Source organism: Penicillium digitatum, chromosome 2, assembly GCF_016767815.1.
Source record: "Penicillium digitatum chromosome 2, complete sequence".
Taxonomy (NCBI): Eukaryota; Fungi; Ascomycota; class Eurotiomycetes; order Eurotiales; family Aspergillaceae; genus Penicillium; species Penicillium digitatum.
The window spans coordinates 3944958-3971412 of record NC_089385.1 but is presented as its reverse complement, the minus strand read 5'-3'; the positions used below and the strand labels follow the sequence as shown (position 1 = coordinate 3971412).

At 50.2% G+C, this 26455-nt stretch overlaps 9 protein-coding genes across 9 annotated transcripts; 3 read left to right on the top strand and 6 right to left on the bottom strand.

Annotated features, from left to right (window-relative positions):
* Positions 1 to 2363: 2363 nt before the first annotated feature.
* Positions 2364 to 4388, bottom strand: Pdw03_7418 (uncharacterized protein; the record flags this gene model as incomplete). Its single annotated transcript, XM_066101652.1, has 2 exons — positions 2364 to 2821; positions 2879 to 4388. 2 exons carry the CDS (start codon positions 4386 to 4388, stop codon positions 2364 to 2366), a joined length of 1968 nt encoding a protein of 655 aa, XP_065956735.1.
* Positions 4389 to 5870: 1482 nt separating this feature from the next.
* On the bottom strand, positions 5871 to 7098 carry Pdw03_7417 (GTP cyclohydrolase I, putative; the record flags this gene model as incomplete). The annotated part of the gene is made up of 4 exons (XM_014678430.1): positions 5871 to 6173; positions 6230 to 6534; positions 6603 to 6736; positions 6809 to 7098. 4 exons carry the CDS (start codon positions 7096 to 7098, stop codon positions 5871 to 5873), a joined length of 1032 nt encoding a protein of 343 aa, XP_014533916.1.
* Positions 7099 to 7835: 737 nt separating this feature from the next.
* On the bottom strand, positions 7836 to 9462 carry Pdw03_7416 (Histone acetyltransferase type B subunit 2; the record flags this gene model as incomplete). The annotated part of the gene is made up of 6 exons (XM_014678431.1): positions 7836 to 8010; positions 8078 to 8563; positions 8629 to 9090; positions 9146 to 9251; positions 9311 to 9382; positions 9438 to 9462. The coding sequence occupies 6 exons, from the start codon at positions 9460 to 9462 to the stop codon at positions 7836 to 7838; spliced, it is 1326 nt and encodes a 441-aa protein (XP_014533917.1).
* A 496-nt stretch (positions 9463 to 9958) lies between these two features.
* On the top strand, positions 9959 to 14190 carry Pdw03_7415 (Exonuclease Kem1, putative; the record flags this gene model as incomplete). Its single annotated transcript, XM_014678432.1, has 2 exons — positions 9959 to 11648; positions 11699 to 14190. 2 exons carry the CDS (start codon positions 9959 to 9961, stop codon positions 14188 to 14190), a joined length of 4182 nt encoding a protein of 1393 aa, XP_014533918.1.
* A 301-nt stretch (positions 14191 to 14491) lies between these two features.
* Positions 14492 to 15664, bottom strand: Pdw03_7414 (Cytochrome P450 monooxygenase SirB-like, putative; the record flags this gene model as incomplete). Its single annotated transcript, XM_014678433.2, has 2 exons — positions 14492 to 14973; positions 15073 to 15664. 2 exons carry the CDS (start codon positions 15662 to 15664, stop codon positions 14492 to 14494), a joined length of 1074 nt encoding a protein of 357 aa, XP_014533919.2.
* Positions 15665 to 16835: 1171 nt separating this feature from the next.
* Positions 16836 to 19802, bottom strand: Pdw03_7413 (Small-subunit processome, Utp12; the record flags this gene model as incomplete). The annotated part of the gene is made up of 5 exons (XM_066101651.1): positions 16836 to 18657; positions 18713 to 18960; positions 19021 to 19516; positions 19586 to 19698; positions 19785 to 19802. The coding sequence occupies 5 exons, from the start codon at positions 19800 to 19802 to the stop codon at positions 16836 to 16838; spliced, it is 2697 nt and encodes an 898-aa protein (XP_065956734.1).
* A 363-nt stretch (positions 19803 to 20165) lies between these two features.
* Positions 20166 to 21688, top strand: Pdw03_7412 (Septin; the record flags this gene model as incomplete). The annotated part of the gene is made up of 7 exons (XM_014678435.2): positions 20166 to 20207; positions 20276 to 20289; positions 20351 to 20393; positions 20454 to 20616; positions 20697 to 21007; positions 21061 to 21569; positions 21619 to 21688. The coding sequence occupies 7 exons, from the start codon at positions 20166 to 20168 to the stop codon at positions 21686 to 21688; spliced, it is 1152 nt and encodes a 383-aa protein (XP_014533921.2).
* A 391-nt stretch (positions 21689 to 22079) lies between these two features.
* On the top strand, positions 22080 to 23278 carry Pdw03_7411 (WD40/YVTN repeat-like-containing domain; the record flags this gene model as incomplete). The annotated part of the gene is made up of 4 exons (XM_066101650.1): positions 22080 to 22134; positions 22203 to 22544; positions 22619 to 23200; positions 23256 to 23278. 4 exons carry the CDS (start codon positions 22080 to 22082, stop codon positions 23276 to 23278), a joined length of 1002 nt encoding a protein of 333 aa, XP_065956733.1.
* A 771-nt stretch (positions 23279 to 24049) lies between these two features.
* On the bottom strand, positions 24050 to 25622 carry Pdw03_7410 (ACT domain-containing protein; the record flags this gene model as incomplete). The annotated part of the gene is made up of 3 exons (XM_014678436.1): positions 24050 to 25046; positions 25119 to 25528; positions 25578 to 25622. 3 exons carry the CDS (start codon positions 25620 to 25622, stop codon positions 24050 to 24052), a joined length of 1452 nt encoding a protein of 483 aa, XP_014533922.1.
* Between the last annotated feature and the right edge of the window lie 833 nt (positions 25623 to 26455).

The following is a 26455-nucleotide window of genomic DNA, read 5'->3' as shown; positions in this document are numbered from 1 at the left end:
AAGAGGATTTCAGCAAGGCCAGTCCTTGGAAGAAGCCTTGAACTAGAGATAATGATGAGAAAGCGCAGTGAGCGATGGCGTCCAAGCGTATCTGCGATCGCAGGCGGAAGTCTTTCGGGTTTGGGGAACCCGGAATGATGGTTCTTCCAGGTTCCGAACTGTGCACACTGTCAAGCGCTGTTGAGCAACGAGAACATTAGCAAGGGGGAAAGTTGAATGGGGCATACGCACCAATTCAGATTTATCAAATACACCGTCTCATCCTTCCATGAAAAAAAAAGCACACTACTTGGCCGTGGAAGGTAGACTCTCCAAGGCTATAGACCTCGGGGTTGCTGACTGATCCGTGGTGCGGTTCTACAACTTGATTCGACGCTTGGATGCTGGAAGGTTGACGTGCAGCTGCCGAAGACAAGTGCAAACTGTACTCCTGCTTTGCTTCCCCGGATTTCTTTTTTTGTATACCGAATATGTCGAGTTTGTGTCTGCTCAGCACATGACAACCTGAACAGGTTGTGCCCACACGTTGGAGAAACAGATATGCTAGCCAAGTTGCTAGTATTTTGTCCCCTTTGTGCTCGCCTTACCCTCTCTTGTACAGCAGTTGCCTGTTTTTGGCAAAGCCATATTGAGACTGTGTTGGCTTGTCCCACGAACGAAACTATCTACGTATTGCACAAGGCCAGATGGGCCAGCATTCCCGAGGCACCACTGTGAAGAGGACAATCCCCGTTGGATTATCAGGCCACACCATAAAGTTAATGGCTGGAGCCTCTTATCAGTCTTTCCCACAAGATCATGGAGCTGTTAGTCAATTCAGAGGGCCGATTCGACATTCTGTGATTCCTTGTTGCAACCAACTTTGATGCTTTGTATCACACCTAGCCAGTCAGATTTCCGATGTTTTGTAAGCTGCAGAATGGTCAATTGTCGAAGTTCGGGTCATCAAGCAACAGATAAAGAGTGCGTTCTGAATTGAAGCTTTGTCGGAATTTACAACAGATAGACTGATTGTTGACTATCTGGGGATAAATACCACCGGGACAGAGACAAAACGTGGGCGAAACCCCCGATTGCGATATTGTTTTAAGCCGAACGTTGCGAGTCCTGTGGATTTATGGTTCTGCCGCACAAGGGTGCGAATTCATGCTGGGGATATCCGGATGTCTGGGTCGATTGACCAGACAGAGGGCTGGCGGCAGCGGTGCGGAGCATACCGAATAAGGGGTCAATGTACGAGACGGCCAAGGCAAGAAGAGCCTAAAAACAATGGTGATTCCACCCCCAATCCAGTAGAATGTGCAAGCCTCCAAAGGCGCGGCCTGTCAATGAAATGCTAGAGACTAGGCCCTGCACTCAGTCAACCCCCATCTCCCATATTAAAAAGCGAGATCAGTTCCAGGACAAGAAATTGACAATTTGTAATCTAAGGGAAAGCAACGCCTTATATTGTGGATGTGGTTGCAGGGAACTCAGGGTCGTGGCCTGAAAGTCAGCCCAAGATTGAGCGGGATGTGCTGGAACACAAACCCCCGGCCATTCTGACCCGACAAAAAAAAAGGAACATTACCCAAATAAAAACACCCCAGAGAGTTAGTTTCAACAAAGAATTTTATCGCAGTATGATCAGAAGGGCTCTCGCCCTGTCGAATTGGCGAAGAACTAAGAAAGCAAAGAGGCAGATTGATGTCATGAGCAGGTCGAAGTTGTGCCGGAGCTGCGTGTGGGGTCACACAGATGTCACGTGAGAATCCTGTCAATGCACTTTAGTGCACAAATCAGCCCTGTCTGGCACTTCTTAACCTCATCTTTTAGGAGATTTTGCTCACTTACGTATCGACAACACTAACTACGCTCCCAACTGCTAGTTTTAACTGCCAGTTATTGGACAGAGGCCGCACCCCTTAACACGCGCTGTCACACGACTCACCCCCTTTGTTGTCCGGTCTGAGCTTATGAAGCGAAGCACTCCACTTGGTGCTCCATTGATTAGGAACCACCTGCAGTGGAAGTAGGCAGCCGTGACCAATCGTGGCGCATTCCTTAGGCAACGAACGTGTACGACATAGGCGAGCAAGCCAGGATCTGCGACCCTTTATCTAATACAACGGTGCCCACACTCATTAGTACACTGGCGCAGAAAGAATGTATCTCTACATGCTATACAGTAGTAGAATTAGGAAACCAAGCAGCTAGTACCTATACAAGTTTATTTGGCAATACTCTACAACAAACTCCATGTTTCTCAAAGATTGGCAACCTCTCAAATCTCACATCTGTGTCAAGGTCACCCTAAAACCTTTATGCTCGCGCGTCAAGCACGATTCGTCTCAAAAACTACTCAAACAGACGTTGATGCATCCTCAAATCAACCCTCCTGAGGAGGATTGATCCCCGATGGCCTTAACCTTCCCAGACAACCGTCCCACACCGAGCGATTCATCCGCTCCATCGATGGCAAAACGACAGAGACGAGGCGTGGCAGGCTCCTCTGGGTCCTCAGGCTCCGAAAACGTGACTGCGTGATGCACAATCCCATTGCCATTGGGGGCCTGACGAGCAGGAATGTTCCGGGTCTCGGTCCCTTCGTTCGACAAAGGAGAGATAGCCAAAGACTCTCGATCATGCGAATGGGCAAAAGACACCCCAGGGGAGTGGGTTTCTTGAGAACTGATAAGACCAGCATCGGTACGGTTTTGCACAGCCAGGGGCACACTGGCTTGCGAATGTGGCTGAAGGGCAATCACGGAAGTTTGGCTGTTCTCGTTGAAGCCGGACTCAGACGTGCTTGGTGTTTCTGGATGCGCATCTGGCACAGACGCTGAGACTGAATTAGCAGGTCCATGTAGCCTAAGAGGTTGGAAGAAGGCCACCATACGCGGATCTGGATTCTGACTTTCTGCAACATGTTGACTCGAATCTTCCGAAATTCGTTCCGGTACAGAAGTTGGATCCAAAACAACAGTGGAGCCTGGCAAGGCTGGAGCAACCGGTGGGGTTAGAGCATCCAGCAAGGTTGCAGCAGCTTGCAAGTGTGAGAGAGGAGACGAATTTGCGGCAGATAAATTTGGAGCGAACGATAGTCTTGGAGCAGCCGAGCTTGGATCAGCTGGGGCTTTTGGAGGAGCCGGTGGGGTTAGAGCAGTGAGTAGTACTGTAGCAGCCGGCGAATTTGTGGCAGCTGACAGAGTTGGGGCAGCCGTTGGGGTTAGAGCGGCCGAAAATTCCCGGGGTTCCGATAAGTATTGAGTACCAGCTAAGCTTGGAGCAACCACAGGATCTGGAGCAGTCACGGTGTTTGGGGCAGTGGGCAGAACCGAAGCATCGGGTGCATTAGATGAAACAGGTGTAGTGGATGCGTTGAGATTTGCGCGCCGCGGCAGCCAAGGAAGGGCGGGCAGAGGAAGCATGGCACCCTCGAATGTGGCAGGCTCAATTCTTATGATATGGGCACCACTGTCATTGAGTACGATGTAAGGAGGTGTTCGGTGCCGTCTTCCGCGTGGGACTGCCATGGGCTGAATGTCTTCAGGACTAACACCGGCAATAAGCTGCTGCCGAATGAGCCATGCTTGAAGAATACGTTCTGGGGCATAAGGGGTGGCACCCTCAGGGAACGGAGCCGGATCGAACGGGAATCTGTAAGGGTTTCCCCAGTCGGTATACCTCTGTGGTTGAGGTGCTGACATAGGAAGAGTTTCCACAGGGGCTGGAACAGTAGAAGACTGACCCCAAGCTGCCGTTGGGTAAGGAGAAGGAGGCCTATGCTGTTGAGAGTTCTCCCTGGGGTGAGCAGGACCCATGTAACCTGACGCCTCAAAAAGAATATGCGGCATCGGCTCAAATGGACCGGCTGCAGGGAAATCTTGGGTTTCATGTTGGTCACGCACGCCCATAGCTGGCGGCTGCAATCTATGTTCGGCGCCGGCAGGGTCCGAGGGTTGGTTGAGTTCGTTGTTAAATTGCGAATTTTCACGATGGGATTCTTCAAGCATGCGCGCAGCTTCATGCTGAGACTCATCAGGCAGATCAGAAGCGTGAGGATGAGAATTGGCTATGTGAGAAGCTTGATGCTGGGACTGGTTGGACCCAAAAGCTGTTTCATACCAGGCTTCAACTTCCCTGCGCGCATTTACTCGATTGGCTTCGTTGATCCTTCGTAACCTCTCAAGGTGGACGAAGAAGTCGGGGTGCACACGCGGTCCAGCATCTTCGGAAGAGTCAGAGTCGGCGTCGGCTTCCAGGTGCGCCTGGAGAATTTCAAGAGTTGCATGAGAGGGAAACCATGAAGATGTAGACTCGGCCATATTGTTGGTGCTAGGGAAATCGTCGTCTGAAGAGAGATCCGAGGAGTCAAAGATGGCTGAACGTCGAGTGCGGTCCCCCATCGTGTTGAAATGGATTCTTTGTTCCTTCAGTTTCATGCATGTAAGTCTCAGGCTTGATTTGGTAAGACACGTTCAACACACCTGCAGTCCTCAATGGTGTCTGGGCGAACCCTTCGTGTGCAGGCTATTCGACAGGTTTGGGTACGAGAATCCTTTGTTGAGCAAGGAGATTAGTACCATGAGCCTAATTTCGTGTACAGCAAACTTATGATTGAAAACAGAGAGCAGCTTGCATGAGACCTACCAAGGTGGATAATGTTGATGCCACTTTCAATGGCTACGGGGTGAAGTGTGGTGTCAAGAGGCATGAACAGGCGTGGACGTGACTGGGAGATGCACAGGCACGTCAAATGTTGTAGAAAGGCGCAAAGAAGCGCAAGGCCAGGTGATCAGTAGATCACAAAAGGGACCGAATATGAATCGATGAGAGTTTCAAGTGATGGAGAGTGCAGGGGTTGAAGAGAGAGTTGGACAGAGAGTTGGGTGGTAGATGAGAGGGTGAGACAGGAAGAAAGAGTTTGCCATAGGATTGGTTTTTAAGAGAAAAAAAAAACATTGGTGTGCGGACGTGTAGAAGACCATCGTCACATGCAAAGACGAATCGTCAGAAGAGTGGTAGTGGTTCATCGCGGAGGTCCTTGCCTGTCTGAGCGGTTTGAAGGTCTCTGGCAATACATATCTTCATGCGGATAAAGCACTCTGGAATCAGAGCCACCTATCTGCATATTCACCCCTACCCAGATAGTGGGCATCACTCATATCTCTTCATCAAACCTTAGAAGACTTGGTGGGCTTACAGGAGCCCTGAGATAGGCCAAATAACCCTATATACTTCATCAACAGGCCTCCAACTTAGCACTTTATCTATGCTGAAGGTCGAGACACCACTACCAGAGCTTTGCTTTTCCGTTTTAGACAAGGATGGAAACAAGAAGTCAGAATCAAATTGTACATTGGTTCTAATACATGCATCGTATCTAGGTGGAATGCTCCCGGAATTCCTACTGGGATGCTTGTAAGCAGCATGAGATCAAGTGTTGAAACGGCCTTGCTAGTACTATCGAGTGAGATCTCAATAGGCTGTATAGGAAAGGCCTCTTGTGCAGTTGTGTTAGTAGGGTACGGCATAGGGGATGGAGGATAGAGGATAGGAAAAAGGACGGGGGGGAGGGGGAGTTATTTTTTTCCCTTGAGCCCATCATGGGTCGAGATAGGGGGCATCTGCCATTTCCCGCAGAGCCACCAGCCCTAGAAGCACACCGGGAGCTCCATCGAAGGAAGACGACAAGACACCATGGCAAAAATTTGCCTGAGAATTTTCCGGGAAACCGAGACAAGAGAAGACAAGAGAAACACCAATCCACGCTTAACATGTAGAGTAAAAAGCAAAACCACCCAAAACCTGTTGAAAGGTCACCAAAACTCCAAAAATCCGAAAATCGACAACCTATTTTTAGGTTGGGCGGTTGAGGAGATGGGCCATTATCTCCGGTTCAACAGAGTCAAAAACTCTTCGCGAGTCTTGGCGCTGGAACGCATACATCCAAGCATACAGCTGGTAGTAGTGGTGCTGCTAACTTTCTGAACACCGCGCATAACCATGCACAGGTGGGAAGATTCCATGACGACACCAACGCCGCGGGGCTGGAGGACCTCTGAGATTGCTAACGCGACTTGCTTGGTTAGACGCTCCTGGACCTGGAGTCTGCGAGAGAACATCTCCGCCAGGCGAGCCAGCTTTGACAACCCAAGGACACGGCGGTCAGGGATATATCCGATATGCATCTGTGAGTGGTTAGAATAGTTGCCACTACGGAATCAATGTGTCCAGAAATTCTTACCTTTCCAGTGAATGGTACCATGTGGTGCTCGCACATTGAAAAGACATCGATGTCCTTGACAATAACCAACTCATCGTGATCCTCGTGAAAGACAGCATTGTTGACCAAGTCCCGAACATTCTCCTCGTAGCCCTTGGTGAAATAGAGCATGGCCTTGGCATATCGCATGGGAGTTTCGCGAAGTCCTTCTCTTTCCGGATCCTCGCCGATACATTCCAGGATTGTTCGGATAGCTCCAGACATCTTCTCGAGCCGTTGTTCGGTCTCCTCCGGGGTTGACTCCTTCCGCTGTCTGGTTCCGGGGCCTAGGTGACAGTGGTTAGAGGAGTATACCAATAGAGTGGTGTCCACCAAAAGGGCTAGTATCACTAACAAGGCCAGCTGAGACCGTCAAAATCGATTGGTGGGTTCAATGTGTAGGGGCTGGCAGGTCGGCTGACAGTAGTTGATGGCGTCAATGGGGCAGCCTCATCCCGGGGGTCGCGGGGAGGGTCATTCAAGGTAGGACTAGATCACAAAGATTAGCAATGAGAAAATGAAGTGTCATGGTCACCGTTGTTGATATCGCTGTATACATACCGCACTGGCGCCACACTGCGGATTGGCACATCAGCACTGGAGACGGCCTGGGTGGGGGCGGCTCCAGTCTTCGTTTCGGCCTTGGTCTCGGTCTCGGTCTTGTTTTTGCTCTCAGGAGATTCAAAATCAATGGGAATTCGCGGCTCAAAAGATGAACGAATGGATGTATTCAGACTCTCGCGCTCACGGGAATCACGGCTGCCCGTTGAACGTTGCAGCGGGGAGCTACCGTTTAGCATGTGGGACGGAATAGCTGAGGCCCTGGGGCCTGTAGGGGAACCGGAACCCATGATGGAGTTATTTCAAGTATGACGATGATAGAAAGTAGAATATGCCACCTTCCAAAATGATTAATGTAATAAACGAGGTGAACATCTAAAGTCTCACCTTTTTTTTTTTTTTTCAGCAAATGACACTAACTTTCTTCCATTCCCCTCATCCCCCCCCCACCAATCAGCACCAATCAAATCCCACCGGAGTGATGGCATGCTCCCCGCGGGCAGATAACGGACTCCCGGGCCGATTAGTGCAAGCTTACATGCATAGAGCCCCAGAGCTATGTTTGACTAAATCCTGGAGTTTATCGGAGTGGGATACAGGAGATATGCTCTTTGTTCTATTTGTCGCCTCATACTCTCATGTTAGCTTCATATAGAGGAACGTGCGGGGATAGACCAAAATGCGGCAGTGAAACAGATGGAAATAGTGCAGCTAAGGTGCCCGCGGACAAGATAAAAAGGTCAAAATAATTAAGCGCTCATTAAGTCTACAAGAAGCATAGATGCCGTGCAACTGGTTTCAAATCTCGTAGGCTGATGACCATAGGTAACGATATGCCCTTCTACATTAGGGTTGGTGGGCAATATGACAATCATGCCACTAGCAGCAAGGACAAGGACGAAATATAGGGATTTGGAATGCAAGGATGTTTTTAGTGATTAACTCACTACGGTCTTAATTCACCTATACCAAAGAAACCCCTATATGGGAAAATGACTGGACGACTGCCAGTCCGGTAAAGATAACATCACGCCTCAATTTCTTCTGTTGGGACATCCTCAAGATCCTTGCCCACAATTGCATCTGCTACTTTCCATACCTGCAGTAGATTGTCCTCGGCGGCGGAACAGAGGACCCAAGGGTCGCTTAGGTTCCAGCTAAAGTCTGAGATACGATTCGTGTGTCCACCGTGCATAAACAGACTAAGAAGTAAGGTCAGCAAACAACTCCAGCACAAGAGACCAAGAAGGAAAAGTTGTGGTCACTTACAGCTCTGGTGGCCCGTCTTGAGCATCCTCGGGGGTTTGCTCCTCGCCTGCCCGGCTGAGGTCCCAGAACATAATCTTGCGGTCATAACTGGAACTGGCCAGGACCGACTCTTCAAACGGATGCCACGAGATAGACTGAACGGAATCGGTGTGGCCCTCCAGGGAGTGGAGCTTCGATTTCAGATTACGAAGATCCCAAATACCGATAGTCTTGTCGGCGGAACCCGTTGCCAGAATAGTCTCGGAAGCCGGGTTGAAGGAAATGGAGTTGATGGCATCGCGGTGCTGACCTTCAGCCGAGGCAGCCGCACGAGTAGAATCATCTTGGCGAGTATCAAGGATTTGTAGCGTGATGTCATCGGAGACGGTTCCGATGAGAGAGGAGTGGAGAGGATGGTGTTGAACATCGTTGACGATCGAAGAGTGGTGCGTGAAGGTGCGACTGGGTCGGACTGCCTTGTTGCCCTTGGTGTATGTAGTAATATCCCTGCGGTGAGCTTCATTAGCTGCTAATCACGCCAAATCTTGGGTTTATGGGTTGCGCCCGCTTACCAAAGTCGAACAGTTTTGTCCTCGCTTCCCGTTGCGAGGTGACCGGCCACATGAGGGTTCCAGCTAAGTCCGAATCCTTCAGCCTCATGACCCAGGAGCTCCATTTGAGGGTTGACGGTTCCGGTTGGCAAGCTGGGATGCTTGGAGCGATCCCAGATCATCACTCGACCATCCGTGCACATTGTCGCAATAATATTCGGGTTCTGTGGCTGATAACGGGCCTTGTTGACCTCACCCTTGTGATCGATCTTTTGCACAATATTGAACTTGATTTCCATCTGTGCTTTTTTTGAACCCCCGCCATAGCCGCCAATCTCTCCTTTCTCTTCATCATAATCTTCCGGGTTTGGGGCATTAGGGTTTGGAAGTTGCACTTGGGCAATCTGGAGGTAATTTGGCGCTTCGCCCGTGGTATGTGTGCCAATTAGGAGACGATGGGTTGAGTAAGGCTTGTCTGGGATTCTGAAGATAGACTTGATTAGGCTGATGATTGGACCAGTAGGCGTTCGGGGCGTACTCTTGCTTATCTGGAAGCCACTGAGTTGTGAGAGTTGGCCATTCTAATGCTGTGCTTAGGATCATGTCATAGAGGAAGGGCGCATTCTTCTTCCATGTTTTGTACTCTGTCTCCAATGAATATGATTAGATGTAACCGTAATTGGCAGAACGTGAGAAAATCTACCTTCATTGATCGCCTTCTCATCAGCATGTTCATGATCCTGATTTTGATCTTTCTCGTGCTCGTCACCAACACCTAGACGTTGATTAGATTGAGATTTCAAGTAATTCGCAAGGGAATTAATTCTCACCAGCATCGTCTTCATAGGGATCCATGGCTCTGGGATGGTATAGACCGAGAAATATATTGAAATCACGAGATTAAACAACTCGAACCACCTAGGAAGAGTGTGTGGAGCAGATAGGTAGGTGGAGGAAGGCGACGCGCTGATGCGCGTTAATGAGTGCTGGGAGGGCCTACACGGGCACTAGTCCTAATTAGTAGGCGGTGAACAAGCTTCGTTGACTCTTCAACGTTCACATCGTGGGGACACCTGCTTGTTGCATCATAGACAACTGCAAAGCGTCCGTTTGGCGTCACTATATTTTCTTGTGCTTGTTTTACGTTCCTACCCCTATATCTTTCTTTGGGGATTACTTGATTGGTGCAGTATCTTGTCCAAGATTTCTTCATTGGATGATTTCACCTTTCGTCGCAATTCTACTTCAGTCCTTTACAAGTACCCCTCATACGATCTTTCAACTTTTACGATAAATTACACGCCAACTCCATTCTTGAAGATACTGTTTTCAATCTCACCTAGTCTTCACCATGGGTGTCCCGAAATTCTTCCGCTGGCTGAGTGAGCGGTATCCGTCTATCTCGATGCTGATCGCAGAGAGTCGGATACCCGAATTCGATAGCCTATACCTCGACATGAACGGCATTATTCACAATTGTACGCATAGCGACAGCGATTCCCCGACGTTTCGCATGACGGAAGATCAAATGTTCATTGCCATCTTCAATTACATTGAACATCTATTTGGCAAGATCAAGCCCAAGAAACTGTTCTATATGGCGGTAGATGGTGTTGCACCTCGCGCGAAGATGAATCAACAACGTGCTCGGCGATTCCGAACGGCGCTGGATGCTGAGAACGCGAAGGAGAAGGCCATCCAGCAGGGCCTGGAGATGCCAAAGGAAGATGCCTTTGACAGCAATTGCATCACCCCGGGTACCGAGTTCATGCAGAAACTGACGAAACAACTCAAATACTTCATCAACAAGAAAATCTCGGAGGATACAGATTGGCAAGGCGTGGAAATTGTTCTCTCTGGCCATGAGGTTCCAGGAGAAGGCGAGCACAAGATTATGGAATACATTCGCTGCTCGAAAGCGCAGCCCGACTATGAATCTAACGTTCGTCACTGTCTTTACGGCTTGGACGCCGATCTGATCATGCTGGGTCTCCTTAGTCATGACCCTCACTTCTGCCTTCTTCGAGAGGAAGTGACCTTTGGTCGTCAAGTATCCAAGAAGTCCAAAGAACTGGAACATCAAAACTTTTATCTCTTGCATCTGAGCGTGGTCCGGGAGTATTTGGAATTAGAATTCCAAGAGCTAGAACAAGAAGGTGTTCTGGATTTCCCATTCGATTTGGAGCGTGTGATTGATGATTTCATTCTCATGGCATTTTTTGTTGGCAACGATTTCTTGCCCAACTTGCCCAACTTACACATCAACGAGGGTGCCCTTGCCCTCATGTTCAAGCTCTACAAGGAGGTGCTGCCAAAGATGGGCGGCTACATCAACGAGCAGGGTGTTATCAATGTGCAACGGTTGGGCATGCTCGTGACCGCACTCAGCGCTGTGGAATACCGTTTCTTTGAGGCAGAAAACTCTGATGCCCAGTGGATCAAATCAAAGAAAGACTCAAACGTTACCCTTTCGAGCTCACAACAGAAGAAAGAGCTTACACTCACTCCATCCCAGAAGGAGATCCTTAAGATAGTCAAGAAGTACGTTCTAAATCGGCCTGACAAGGCCTCTGAACCTCTTGACCTCCCTCCTACACTTCCAGCTCGTGACCGCACTTTCGTCGAACGACTTGCAGATGAACTTCGGTTGTCTTGGTCCTCTATCGACAATGAGAACGGCGATCGTTTCATGCGGCTCTTGTTGCCCCCAACCCAGGGTGATAGCGATGACGATGAAGAGGACGAGGAGGCATCGATGGCTGTTCAGCGTATCATTCGGAAGTATGAGAAGGCCAAAGTTCAGGATATGACGGCCGAGGAAGCGCAGAAGGCTGCGCAGGAGAAGTATGACGCGAAGTTCCTAGAATGGAAAGATAAGTACTATCGGACCAAATTCGGCTGGGGCCTCGATAATAAGGAAGAGATGAAGAAGTTGACGCAAAACTATGTGCAAGGATTGCAGTGGGTCTTGTTCTACTATTACCGTGGCATTGCATCGTGGCCTTGGTTCTTCCAGTACCATTATGCCCCTATGATATCTGGTTAGTAGTTCTAATTTTTTTTTTTGTTTTGATTGCTGACGATTGAACAGATGTGAATGATGGCCTTGGTGCTGACATGGACTTCAAATTGGGACAGCCTTTCCGGCCGTTCGATCAACTTATGGGTGTCTTGCCCGACCGCAGTAAGAAGATTGTGCCTACTGCTTATTGGGACCTGATGACCTCGCCTGATTCCCCCATTTATGATTTTTACCCTCGTGATTTCGATCTCGATATGAACGGAAAAAAGATGGAATGGGAAGCTGTTGTCAAGATCCCATTCATCGACGAAAAGCGGCTGTTGGATGCCCTCAAAACGAAAGAAACCCAACTTTCCGCAGACGAAAAGGCAAGGAACGACTTTGGGGCTTGTCTCAAATTCACTTACTCCCCAGATGTGAACTTTGTTTACCCCTCCTCAATGCCTGGCGTATTCCCGGATCTTCCAAGCTGTCATTGCATTGAGAACCTCTTCGACCTCCCCGTCATGGATGGTTTGGTGCCCTACGCTGGCTTAATGGATGGCGTGCACCTAGGCAAGGCAGCGCTTGCTGGCTTTCCTAGCATCAAGACACTTCCACACCATGGCCAATTGGGGTTCCATGGCGTCTGCGTGTTCAACCAAGACAGCCGCAACGAGAGCCAGGTCGTTACACTCCTTGATCCGGGAAGCCGGTCGAGCGTTGAACTGGCTAAGACGAAACTTGGGAAGCGTGTCCATGTGGGCTATCCATTCTTGCAAGAAGCCCTTGTGGTTCGTGTCTCGGATGAATTGTTTGATTATGTTCTCCCTGTAGGAGAAGAACACCCCTTGGCTGTTCCCCACACCCCCCAGCAAATTGAGCAGTGGAAGAGGAAGGCCAACAAGATCGAAGGCACCTACAGCAAGCGTCTAGCTATCATCATTGGTGATGTCGAATCTCTGGTCCACATTCAACTTCTGAAGGGCATGAGCAAGACAGACGATGGAGCCACAATCAAGGAATTCGCTGAGATACCCGGCCAAGAGACGGACTATGCTCTACAGGTTGTCGTTGATGACGTGATCAATCCTGACCAACGTTTCATTGAGCGGGAAGCTCTCTCTATTCAAGAAGAATTCCCAGAGGGTTCTCGTGCCTTTTTCTTAGGCGACTTCAACTACGGAAGACCTGTGTATGTTGGCGGACACGAAGACGGAAAGGTTAATGGATTGGTCGCGGCTGTGAAGGGTCGGGAGCCAGAATTCGGTCGAGAGCGTGTCAGGGCATCTGAACAACTTTGTCCTTACATGCCTTCTTACGCCGTTGCCCGTAGTCTTCGCCTAAATCCCTTGGTACTGGCTAAGATCACATCTTCCTTTACCATTGACATCGAAGGCCAACGTGCGAACCTTGGTCTTAACCTGAAGTTCCAGGCAAAGCAACAGAAGGTTCTTGGGTACTCTCGTCGGGGAGAATCCGGCTGGGAATTTAGCCAGAAGGCAGTGGAACTTTTACAGCAGTACATGATCAAATTCCCCGATTTCATTGCTGGTATCCAACGCAACCCTCAAAGTGACCGCTATTCTCCGACTGATTTCTATCCTGAGGAAATTGCCGCCCTCAAGATGAAGGAGATTAAGGAATGGCTCAAATCCATAGAAGCCAAGAACTTCGAGAGAGTGCCCCTCGACGCTGAGCAGCTTGACTCGGATATTGTGATGTTGATTGAGCACGATGCTGACATTCTCAATGCGTCCCAGCCAGATATGCAACCGAAGAAGGTTCGGGGTGTACCTCGGAGTGCCCTCCTTCGGCCTGCCGATGTCGAGCACCGTCTGGGGAACCAAAGCTTCAAGCTTGGAGATCGGGTTGTTTATGCCCAAGATTCTGGTAAAGTGCCGATCGCCACTCGTGGCACTGTTGTCGGTCTCACCAGAACCTCGCGAGCACTTTTGCTTGATGTTGTCTTTGATGTCTCGTTCATGAGCGGCACTACACTAGGTGGCCGATGCTCACCATTCCGTGGCCAAACTGTTTTAGCATCATCCCTTCTCAACATCTCCAATCGACAACTTATCACCAGTTCCCGTGCTACAACTAGCCAGCAAACTCAGCAGATAAAGACTCCATTGACAGTCGCCGGATACGGCGCCCCCACTGGTCCTCATGGACAGGGACAACTGAGGAATGCGGCTGCCCCTCCACCCCTGAGAGGTTCTTTCCGAGGCGCTGTCGCCGGACAGGGCAGTGGAGCTGGACGTGGAGGACGTGGGGGTCTGGGTCTCAACAACGGGCAGCAGACTACTCTCCCCTTCCGTCCCCACACCAATGGTGGCGGTGTTCCCCGTGGCCCCCGTGGCGGTCGGGGAGGCGCCCGCGGCGGATATGTCATAGTGGATAACGGCGACCCTAGCGAAGGTATTATCCAAAACAACCCCAACTTCCGCCCGCAGAACTACTCTCACGTTCCGCCGCCGCAAGGATTGGATCGAGGACGTGGCCGTGGTCGCGGTCGTGGTAATGGATCCCGTGGCAGAGGAGGTCGTGGGCGAGGTGCGCCTCATCCCGCCCCTCAGTGAATGAGGGACGTAGTACTTGAGAGCGACGATATGACGGAACGATTGGATTGAACCCTGTATGTATACGGACGCTTTTAGCTATCTGCACCCAGTCTCGACGTGTGTGTCAAGACAGTGCTTATCTCTATTGAAGATGAATGTACGATGGAATTGAAACCACAAATCGATCCTCGTATTTCCCAGTCTGGGACCTTCAAAGCGTAAAGCATGAACTGTAGGCAAAGTGTGGCATGGCGCGTCGATCCCTGGTAGCCCTAACAAGCAACATTCTCCGGAAATCCGCCCAAGTCTCCCCCTCCACTCAAAGCTCAATAGGCCTTTTCCGAAACAGCATCTCAGTACTCATGTTCGGAAGAATATGCTCTCCAACTACAAGATTACCAGGTCTCTTCCCCTTCAGATCCTTGACAAACTTAAACTCATAGTCAAGGATTATGCGACTCAAGATCGCCTTCAAAGTATTCGCCGCGAAGAACCGACCGGGACACGCCTGGATCCCGAAGCCGAAATGCATATTAGTGCTGGTGATGGAAACGAAATAGGCGGAAGACGCGTGTTTCTCAACATCATTCAGCATAGCGTCGAGTTTTGCCAGCTCAGGAGTCAGGGCAAAGCGGTCCCGAGGGTTGTGACACCAGCGAAAGCCGTCGAAGGCATTTGGGTCTTTGATGAAGGCAGCATCTTTGCTAATCGGACCGGCAGCGAAACATATGTGTGTTTCTGCTGGAAGAACGAGTCCATCGTGGAGCGTGATGGCTTCTTTGACGATGCGGTGGAAGTTCACTAGACAACGCAGGTGGGTCAGAGCACGATATCGGATCACAATCCTGCCCCCGGCTTGTTATGTGGCGCAGCCATAAAAAAGTGATTTTCAAGACTTACATTCACCTGGCGGAGCGAAGCGCTGGGACTCGCGCAAGAAGCTGTCAAGACGGGACTGCTCCTTAAGCGCTTCCTGGGTCGCATTATACCAACCATCAGGTAGAGTCCGGCTCATTTCATCCCTCAGCGGCTCAATGTACTCGGGTTTAGTAACTAAATCAAAGAGACAGTGGCACAGTGCCATCGTACTTGTGTGAGTAACAGCCAGTGTCACCAAGAGCAGCATGTGATGCGCTAAAGTATCCGGTTCGAGGTCCTCATCCCTCTCGCTGCCCAGATCCATCATCCACTGCAAGAAGTCATCTGGTTTGATATAATTAGGGTCTTTAGCCTGCTCTGCCAGTCTGCGCTCGTGGATCATCGGAATAAAGAGGTCTTTCGCAAAGCGCAACTGTTTCTTCATCGTCCGGACACTGGGGAAGAAGGGCGCCACGATGGGACGGAGGTATTTGGGGACCGGACGTAGTAGGAGAATGGTGACTCCCACGTTCACGGCGTAGTTGCTTGCGACGTTGAGCCATTCTTTGTTTTCGCGGAGGACGTCGCCGGCCATCATGCGAGATGTCGAGAGGGCGATTAGCCGCGTAAACATCTCGCATGGGTTTATTCGAATCCAAGTGTCTGTGTCCAGTGCGTCTCTGTCAGTATCCGTGTTTTCATCTGCAACATTGGTCCCACGAAGTAGCATTCGCATATCACACCTTCGCATCCTGGGAGAGCAGTATCGAATGCTGCTCGTAGCTCGTCGATGATTCCCGGAACGACTCGGCCTATGCGACATGTATAAATTATCTGGTCTTGCATGAGGTCCAAAACAGGAACACCAAAGGATGCTAATACTTAGACTGGGCGTCAACTTTTTCCGCACGGTCATCGACGGCAAAAGAGTATCGATGATGATATTGGTATATTTGCCCAATGCATTCTGTGAAGTAACAAATCAGCTTCAACCTCTCAACGTAAAGTAGTACAGATCAGCTCATGGGATTACTTCATATTGGGCATGTAGAGAACTGAGTTTGGAAGGAGGAAGATGTCTCAGTTCTTCCTGATATTTCAATGGCAGGACGATGACTTCTCCGTCGCCAGTGAGCAGGCGATATGGGCTATCCTTGTACTAAAAATCGCAGAAAGATGTCAACAGGCGAAGGAATGGTTTCCAGTCTACTGCGTACTTTTTCATATCCTTCACTGATCATCGAGGCAGCTTTGGAGTAGTAGATGAGTCGATTGATGAAATCTGGTAGGTATGTCTTATACTTGACAGTTGGGATATGCCTCAAACTGGAAGCTGGTGGTCGTCGAAGTAGATAGAGCACTACAACCAACACCCCAACGAGAGGCCAGAAGGGTAGAGCCATCTTGAGGCTTACTGATCTGAAAGCTTGCTTTCCCAGTAGAAGGGGAAAGGTACTTAAATAAATGATTCTTCGGAGCCTTGGATTGTCCGGAAGATTGGAACCGGGGAGATTTAGGAAGTTGTTCGGTGGTAAGAAGAGTAAGAAAGTAAAAGAGAGAGGGTGGCACAGGAGACAGTCGGATAATATTTGGGAGTAAGACGTTTTTTTTTTTAATTTTTAAAACGGGAGGCCGTTTGTTAAAGGCGAAGGGACAAAGGGTCCGTTTGAGGTCTCAGAGGAACTTGGAGTATATTATTCACAGGCCGCAAAGACCTCTGTTTATTTCCCTTTTGGGTCTTTGCAATATACAAAACGCCTGGCTCAGATGCAAGTAGACATACACGAAGAAACCCCCCATAGAAATCATTCAAAGCCAACCCAGTCACCCTCTCCCTCATCAGCATCGACCATCTGATCATCAGGAATCTCGGCATCTTCGGTTTCCATGGCCAACAAAGCAGTGCTAGTTTTCTTGTTGCCAAGAACAGGCTTTGAGAGCAGGTAGTTGAGATCGTAGAGGTTCTTTTCTGTCAACCTCTTCAGATTTTCGCGGATGTCATCGACAGCACGCTGAACGGCACGAAGCTCGGTTGCGAATAAACCTGTGTTATCCTTGAAGTAGCGACCATGGCTACTGAAAAGAGATTCGATCCACATGAGGTTGAACTCAAGATGGGGAGTTTCTTCGGCAGCATGTGCAACAAATCGGAGAAGGCGAGGTAAATAAACGGAGGGCACGGACCGAACCACATGGGGAATATCTGACGGAGGGATCGCTTCATATACTACACGGAGTAGCTTTTGTTCGTTCAATCGGAAGGCCATGATAAGAGCTTTGAGGAAGGTATTCTCCTCATCCACACTGTCGGATTTGGCGGCTGCCTTGGCAGCATCTAGTGTGGCAATGATGCTTGAGGGTGTGATTGTGATGTCCAGATCATAGGGATCAAAGATGAAGTCAGTATCCAAGCTGTAAACAAGGAGACCTTCGGTAGAGGCGGCACAGAATGCTCGTCCAGTCGGTGCGAAATCCACAGAAGTCACGCGGACTTCTGGGCGTGTGGTGCGCGCACCGGCATCGCCGCGCCTCGCGCCAGGAAGAGTGCTATCAACGCGATCATCGTGATCAGACGCTTCACCGGTCTCGTCAATTAGAGCACGGGGACCAGCTTCAGTCATGTCACGACTGCTCAGGAACTCTTGGGTACCATCGATCGAGGTGTTCACGGACACGGTAAACTTCTTGATCAATGAGCCTGTTCCAACATCATACAAGCAGATGTACTTGCTGTTACCACCGGCCAGAATGCAGCTACCGTCTGCGCTGTATGTGATTCGGTTGAAAGACTTGGTGCCTGCGGCATTGGCAGCAGTACGGCGGTCGGCCACTCGGCGTCCTCCAGAGACGTCATGGCGACCGTCAACTCCTCCTTGCTGCACGGCATCTTCAACGGACCAGAAGGAAAGCTGACCGTCTAGGGTAGATGCGGCCACTTGTTGTCCATCTGGGCGGAAAGCCACACTGAGAATGTCGGACATGAGCTGGAGAGGTTCACTGGTCTGTGACCGGCCGAAGATGCTCCAAATGCGAACTGTGTGGTCCCAACTTCCACTGACAAGGTGGTTGCCATCGGCAGCGAAAGCAAGGCTGGAAACTGGACCCTCGTGGCCAGAGAGCTGGTCAAGCAATTGACCGGTCTGTACGGACCATACGTGGATATCGAAGGAATCCGGTGAACCGGCACAGATCACTTCTCCACTGGGGTCCACGGCCAACGAGGAGAATGACAGACGGGATGGCGCTGTGAAGGTTCGGAAGTTACGGTAGCGAATAAGATCCCATGCACGAATGGAACCGTCCAAAGATGCTGTGAACAACACACTTCCCTTCTTCGCAAACTGACATGCTGTCACTCCACTGGTGTGTTCCGTAAAAGTGACAATGCAGAAGCCTGATTTGACATCCCAAACCTTGATTTTACCGTCATCGGCAGCCGTGACAATTCTTTGGCCATCCGGTGAATATGCGAGGGCGTTCATAGAATCAAGGTGCCCTTGTTGTTTAAGAATATATGACTCTGACTGCCATTCCCACACCAGCAACTGACCGTGCTTAGATGATCCAAATGCCAGCCACTCGCCTGATTTGTTGATTGTCACAACATCGATATTGCTCTGGGAGACACTAGAGGGGGATATGTTAGCCACCGTGGAAGGGAGGGTGTCACAGACTAACGCACCTCAATTGATGGATCATGTTGAACTCCGGCAGGTCGTAGAGTCCGAATAGACCGTTGGAAAACCCGACCACCAGAAGGTTTGTCGGCGCATGGAACGCAGCACAGTTGACCTTGGCGTCAGTCTGCATGAAGAAATCCTTCTTGACGATCCTCCATCGGGCATCGGAGATATCTTCCATTGTTTCCTCATCTTTTTTCGTGACATACTCCCAGCGGAAGAGTGCGCCGTCTTGGCTGACAGTGTAAATCTATTGGTAAAAAAATTAGAACGGTTTTTCCAGCTGAAAGGATTTCTAGGGAGCACATACCACTTCTTGTGTCGCATTGAAATAGGCGGCCACCACGCCCTGTCTGTGTCCCGCTAGAGTGGTTGGCTCGAAACCTTCTTCCGGATCCATGCTCCAAACTCGCGCCGTCAAATCCTTGGCGGCAGTGAGCAAGAAGCGCGAATCGCTGGACCATTCGACACTTTCAATGTTGTCAAAGTGGGCAGCAAGATCCCGGTGTAGAACAAAGGGGGCGAATTCAATCTCGCCATTGGTTTCGGTGCCGGGGGTAGAGGGTGTCTGCCAGATCTGCAGGCGTCTTCCTACGCCAACGGCGAAATGTCGGCCGGACGGGGAGAATTTGAGTGCGGACACTCGTCCTTTGAAGGAAAAATGGTGGATGGCGATGCGCCGTTGGAAGTTGGTCAAAATTGCGCGACCATTTTCGTCCACGGTCAACAGAAGGTTACCCTTGGGCGAGAGATCGAGACGATCGATATTTGTACGGTGCGAAAAAGGCAGTGTATAGGAAGTATTTCTATTGAAGGCGATTGTGAGCGGGCTGGTTTCCAAATCACTAAGCGAAGAGCATTCGAGCGACACATACTGTACCAAATCAAAGACCGAGACTCGATTGCCTACTGGCGAAAGCAAGCATGTGCCATCGGGAGTAAAGAGAAGATTTCCTTTGCGATACACCGTCCCCAAAAGGTTGGAGAACTAAAATTGAGGGTGTCAACATGAATCTCACTAATCAAGGCTTACTAGAAATTGCATGCGATCAATAATCCAAGCGTGATACATACCTTGAAGTCTGTCTTCATTTTGGCTGTCGGCGATCTCAAAGATCAAAAAATTAGAGATAATTCCACCAGCTACCGTGATAAGAGCCTTCGGATCATCCATACCCCGCTCCCGGTCCCAATTAGCACTAGTCTCCAACGCTAAACCCAGATAGGCAAGGCGAGGTATACTCCAGAAAACGACAGGAGATTCAGGGGGAAGCAGCGACGGGCAGTTCGAGAGAGATCCGATTTCACATTCGTTCCTCCTTTTCTCTTTTTTCCTCCTCAGGAGTCAAATATTTCTCTCTTCTCAATTCACGTCTTATTCTACACTAGGGGCTTCTTCTTCTTCTTTTTTTGTGTTGATTCTGAATTGTTTTTAATCCCCCCCTATATCCCACCATGTCAACCTCAGAGACCGCCACGCCGATTGGCATTGCCAACGTAAGCTATTCGGAACGCCAGCATCTCTCCAGTGGTATCTTGAAGCTAACTCGCCATTTTTGATATAGCTTCCCAACCAGCGGTGTGTACCTTTCCAGTGAATGCGGTGGATACGAGGAACGATTCTAATCAAGCTTGTATAGTCACAAGATTGTCGCGAAGCGGGGTGCAGCCTTCACTATTATGGTGTGTTTCACAGGAGGTAAATACCCCTGCGCGTACTGATGCTAATGGGGCTTCGCTCAGGTTGCTGGAGAGTCGGGATTGGGAAAGACAACATTCATCAACACCCTTTTCTCTACCACCATTAAGAACTATGCCGATCACAAGCGCCGCCACCAGAAGCAGGTCGACCGAACCGTGGAGATTGAGATTACCAAGGCTGAGCTCGAGGAGAAGTTCTTCAAAGGTGCGACCTAAATGCTCTCGTGTCGGAGGAGGGATTTCGACTTTCGCGTTTCGATAGCTGACGAACTATCGATTTTCTAGTCCGCCTCACCGTCATTGATACCCCTGGCTTCGGAGACTATGTGAACAACCGTGATTCATGGCAACCCATTATCGAGTTCCTGGATGACCAGCATGAGTCGTACATGCTCCAGGAGCAGCAGCCCCGCCGAACCGACAAGATCGACATGCGTGTTCACGCCTGTTTGTACTTCATCCGCCCCACCGGACACACCCTGAAGCCTCTCGATATCGAGGTGATGAAGCGCCTGAGCTCCCGCGTCAACCTGATCCCTGTGGTTGCCAAAGCCGATACCCTGAGCCACGCGGATCTGGTGCGCTACAAGGATAGAGTGAGTGGGACGAGCACACGAGGACTCAAGAATCCGGACTAACAGTCGATTAGATCCGCGCTGTGATTGAGGCCCAAGGCATCAAGATTTACACCCCACCCATCGAAGAGGACGACGAGCACGCTGCTTCCCACGCCCGCAGCCTTATGGCTGCCATGCCTTTCTCCGTTATCGGTTCCGAGAAGGACGTCAAGGCCAACGATGGTCGTGTTGTCAAGGGCCGTCAGTACTCTTGGGGTGTCGCCGAAGTGGAGAACGAGGATCACTGCGACTTCAAGAAGCTCCGCTCGATCCTGATCCGCACCCACATGCTCGATCTTATTCACACCACGGAAGAATTGCACTACGAGGCGTACCGTGCCCAGCAGATGGAGACCCGCAAGTTTGGCGAGGCCCGGCCACGCAAACTCGACAACCCCAAGTTCAAGGAGGAAGAGGAAACTTTGCGCAAGCGCTTCACCGAGCAGGTCAAGGTCGAGGAACAGCGTTTCCGCCAGTGGGAGCAGAAGCTCATCTCAGAGCGCGACCGTCTCAACAAGGATCTCGAGGCCACTCATGCAGCGTATGTTCTGGAATATTGTGTAGGTGAATTCTTTGCTAATCTATCACAGCATCAAATCCCTCGAGCAGGAGATCGAAGGTCTGCAGGGTTCCGTCACCCGCAGCCATGGACGTCGTTAAGATGTTGCAATTTCACCGGGAATCGACCCGGATCGTTCAAAAGGGAAGTAGTCAAACCATGCTCTTGTTTTTTGTTCTCTTTTGAGTACCCTTTGTCTTGCCATTCTCGCTTGAAAGTACCTTTGTCTGGGGGCTTGGTTCTTTTTGTTTGTTATATCCATTTACCGCTGGTAGCTAGCGATGGTGTGTCTACAACCTTGATAATAACTTCTTCTGTATTCCGTATGAAATACAGACTTAATTCCTGTGAACTCTAAGATTCAAAGCAAAGTGAGGATTTATGGTTGTGCTCTCTCTGATAGTCCTCCAAGTAGAGTTGGAAGTTGAAGCTCCGAGCTCCATCCCGCATTCTCTCAACTCCGCCAACTCTTCTCTCACCAACTCGACGGCCATGCCCCGGACAATATTCCCAACCAGACATATCCACACTCTTAAAACACACAATGGTAAGCTCTTTCTAGACGCTATCCCAGCCAGAAATTCCCTTCAAACCCCAAGCGCTAACACCTCCCAGGTCCTGTCAACGCGGTGACCTTCTCAAGCTCCGGCGGCACCTATGTCCTCACAGGATCCTCAGATCGAGCAGTCCACCTTTCGCGCGCAGTTCCAAACAACTCCAATAGCCCAGCCACAGTCGAGACCACGACCCCTATCCAAAAATACGAAGCGCATGGCTACTCCGTCCTCGACATCGCCGTCGCAGCGGACAACGCGCGCTTCGCCAGCGTAGGAGGCGATCGCCAAGTCTTCCTCTGGGATGTCGAGCAAGGCACCACGACAAAACGATGGTCAGGCCACAACAGCCGAGTCGAAGCCGTGCAATTTGCCGGCGATGGTGACTCCGTCGTAGTAACTGGTAAGCCGAACCCGCCCTTCTCTTCTCTTCCCAGCTAGCGGCCAAGACTAACATCCGACCTCCTCTTTTTCCAGGCAGCGCAGACACAACAATCAACCTTTGGGATACCCGCTCCTCAAGCTACAAACCCATCCAAACCCTCACCGAAGCAACCGACACAGTCTCAACCCTACACGTGCACATGGGATCCTACTCGATAGCGAGCGGCAGCTACGACGGCCACGCCCGGGTTTACGACGTTCGCACAGGCAAGACGACCGTTGACGTCCTCGCGCACCCGGTGACAAGCGTGCGCTGCTCGAGCGATGGGAACGCGCTGCTGGCTTCGACGCTAGATGGGTATATCCGGCTGCTGGACCGGATGGATGGGAAGCTTCTTAATGCGTTTGGGGGGGAGAATACCGTGGCGAATGGGATAGGGAAGCCGCAGCATTCATATCGGAATGCGGAGCTGCGGGTGCGTTCTGGATTTGCAATGGGGGATGCGGTTGTGTTGAGTGGTAGTGAGCAGGGGACGGCTGGGGCAGCAGCGTTTGCTTGGGATGTTGTTAAGGGGGAGGTTATTGCTGCTGTGCCTGTTGGGGAGAAGATCAAGGCTGTTAGTTGTGTGGCATGGAATGAGAGTGTTGGGGATTGGGCTGCTGGGTGCTCGGATGGTAAGTACTGTGGTGTGTTGAGGTTTGAGAGACTTGTGCTGACTGTTGTCTAAAGGTACTGTTAGAGTCTACGGATGAACTGGGCACTTGTTCAAGGTGTCCTAGACAAAGTCTTGGGCGTGACTATCAAAACGAGGTGATGTCCTTCCCCTTGTGTCGACGTCCAATATCGCAAAAAAAAAAAAAAAAAAAATTGCCACATGCTACACTATGTCGTGGCTCTTGAAACAAGGACAGAATCCGGAATCCGGTCAAGACTACCAGGTCTGTGGCGGTCTTACTACCCTCTGTCAATTTCCGTTCAACGTGAGACTTCAGTTGACCCGACGATCCCGGGGATGCAGCCATTCTGAGCAAGGCTGCGAAGATAGGTACATCTTGCAGACTAACAGATATTTACTATGTCGGTCCATGTCTTCCCCCTGGAGCCAGGAACGCTGGGTCTGTCTAAACGCCTGGCACTGTCATGTCAATTATGAGATACGAAATCAATTAGACGATCACTTAGCTCTCTGCGGCTTGCGTCATTTGCGTCTTTTTTGTGGAAGTTGTTGGATTGAAGAAATTAGCGTTGGTGCTCCTCTGCGAGTATATACCGAAAGCGTTTGTTGACATTTGACAACGACAAATATTTCCAATACTTCGAATCCCAAGATTGACAATGTGATATATCCAATTAATAGATTACCCAGAAAATCCACGACCTAGCAAGAGATGTCATTTACACAAGAGTTAAAACAAAACTTTTTCAGTACCCAGACGCCACGCCAACCATGAACACATCCAACCACAAGTCCTATCTGACCCAGGCACTGTAAATCACCAAAACCAGAAACCAATTCAAACCCGCTACTGCGGACTATCAGGCGGTGTCTTCGACTCGAACCCAATACCATCAAGCCTAGGTGATTGAATTTTCTCCTCCTCAAGAGCATCAATAGCCCTCCTAAGTTCATCCTCACCAACAATGATCGTGCCGGCGCGCGCCGTACTCAAGAAACTAATTTCTACCGCATCCGCGACATCCACATCAGGCCGCAGATGATGTGTCGAGTGGGCCAAGGGCTGCAATCCATGAGCGGGGGCGGGGGTAGAAGTTTTATCAATAGAGAGAGCGGCTAGACGTGCACCGAAAGAATCAAACAACCCAGACACGGAGCCGACGACGCTGCTCGCACAACCGCCGGCAGGGGCTGCATGCGACGAGAGCGGGAGGGTAGCTGCGGCCGCAAGACGGCCTGCAAGGCCGCAGACGATACCGGAGGCCTCGAGGGGCAGGTCGCGGAGATCTAGGGTGATGGGGACTAGGTGATCTTCCTTTGAGCCTAAGAGGAGACCGGAGCCGTCTTCGTAGATGCGGGTCCCTGCGGAGGAAGTTGATGGGCGGGCGAAGCGGGGGAGGAGACGCTTCTCCAGCAGGAGGGAGGCTGCTGGGTCGAGGGCTGCGAGGGTCAGGGAGAGGAAGCGGGGCTCGTCGACTAGGAGGACTGTTGTTAGGGCATCGCGGAGGATGGACATTGAGGATTCCTGGCTGTGGTATTCGTGATGGGCAGCGCATTGAACTAGACGGAGGGAGTCATCTACGGATGGGGTGATTTGATGTCTGCGGAGGTTGTCGAAGGTATGGGCTTGGAGTTCGCCCAGGGTTGAGGGTGGGGGTGTTTCTGGTGGGATGAGGTCACTGAGTCTTCTTTCGGTGGTTGGGCTGAGTGGGCTGGTGGTAGAGGCTGCCGAGGTGTTGTTGAATTGAAAGCCTCTTTTTTCTAGGGCGGATATCATGCTTGCTTTGTCTTGTTTTGGGACTACGATGTAGTCGGAGAAGTAGGTGGAGATGAAGAAGATGGGGCTTTGGGAGGATTAGCTTGGGAACGTTTTCGGATGTACTTTATGAGCAAGCAAGGTATTGGATTTCACATACATGCCTGCCAGGGCGAGCGGACTGGTTAATTCCAATACTCGTTGGCCGGCTTCGAGGCCTTCACCGAGGACTTGCATGGCGATATAATCGTTCTCACTCACGATCAGACGCGATCGGAGTGAAACATCCAAATGGTCGAGCTTTTCCATGACAGGGACGAAGTATTTGTTGACCAGGCGTCTAGGACACATGACAGAGACTTCGACAGGAGTGATGGAGACGTTCATGAATGCAGGTGGGTTGTACGCCGAGTCATACTCAGAGGCATTTTCGAAATTATCCAATGCATCATCTTTCTCATCTTTCTCGTTTTCCAGTGGTGGAATTTCATCAAAAATGAGTCCTATCACAGATTTTAAAAAGTAGGGGTACAACTCCAATGGGATGTGCACCAGGACAACACATTCCTCCTAGCATTGGTTTAGTAGGTGTTGTAGACAAATGACATGGATGACTCACTAGGAAGTGCACTTGTGCATCGATGAGAGTCATGGATTGATCCATATCACGGTTTATAGGCTTTGAGCCAGAGAGAAGTTGTGCCGTGCCTTTTGAGGTTTTGAGGATTGCACAAAGGTCCACACCATTACGCCATTGAAGCTCGATGATGCTATTTGGAGCGCGAAAGCATCAACACATGTCGTCAGTAGCAGTAAAGATTCGCAAGAATCGTCTTGGATTGGTTTCTTGTGGATTTCCTGCCCTTACGTAGGGGGAAAAAGAGATGAGAGAAAGAGACGATGACCCCTCTCTTCCGACTTCACTTTGCCCCCTCAAAATCTCACTATCTTCAACCAAATTGACTAAATCTCAGCTTATCAGACACTTTAGTGTTTTAATTACGCACGGACACCTTGTTCCTGGGCTTTTTTTTGGGGGGTGGGGACTTTTAGCCTCTCTTTTCACGCCGACGTTTTCCGAGCAGATTATTCTCTTCTAAGATTATCAGATCAGGGATCGTATCTATTCAGAGACGGGGGAAGCCTAAGGTGTCTTGCTTTGCCTAAATCAGGGGAACATGTCTCGTGAAGATCTCCCACTTTTTCCGGGAATTGATTGATTTTAGATAACGGTTGATGGGCTCTTGTGAAGCTGTAGATGAATTTTTTTTTCTTTGCTGTAGCAGCCCTGGCGAGGCGAAAGAGATTTCAATGCAACGTCACTCGGCCCGATTGGGAATATCCGTGTCTAAGCCTTATCGGGGTACAGTAGATGGACATGTTTGGTAGGGGAGAATAGTGTATGACTATGTTCCTATGTTGTAGGGACTTTACACAGATTCACTAATACTTTGTTTGAGATCTTTTTGGGAGGAAACTGGATGGAAGGCTCGACTT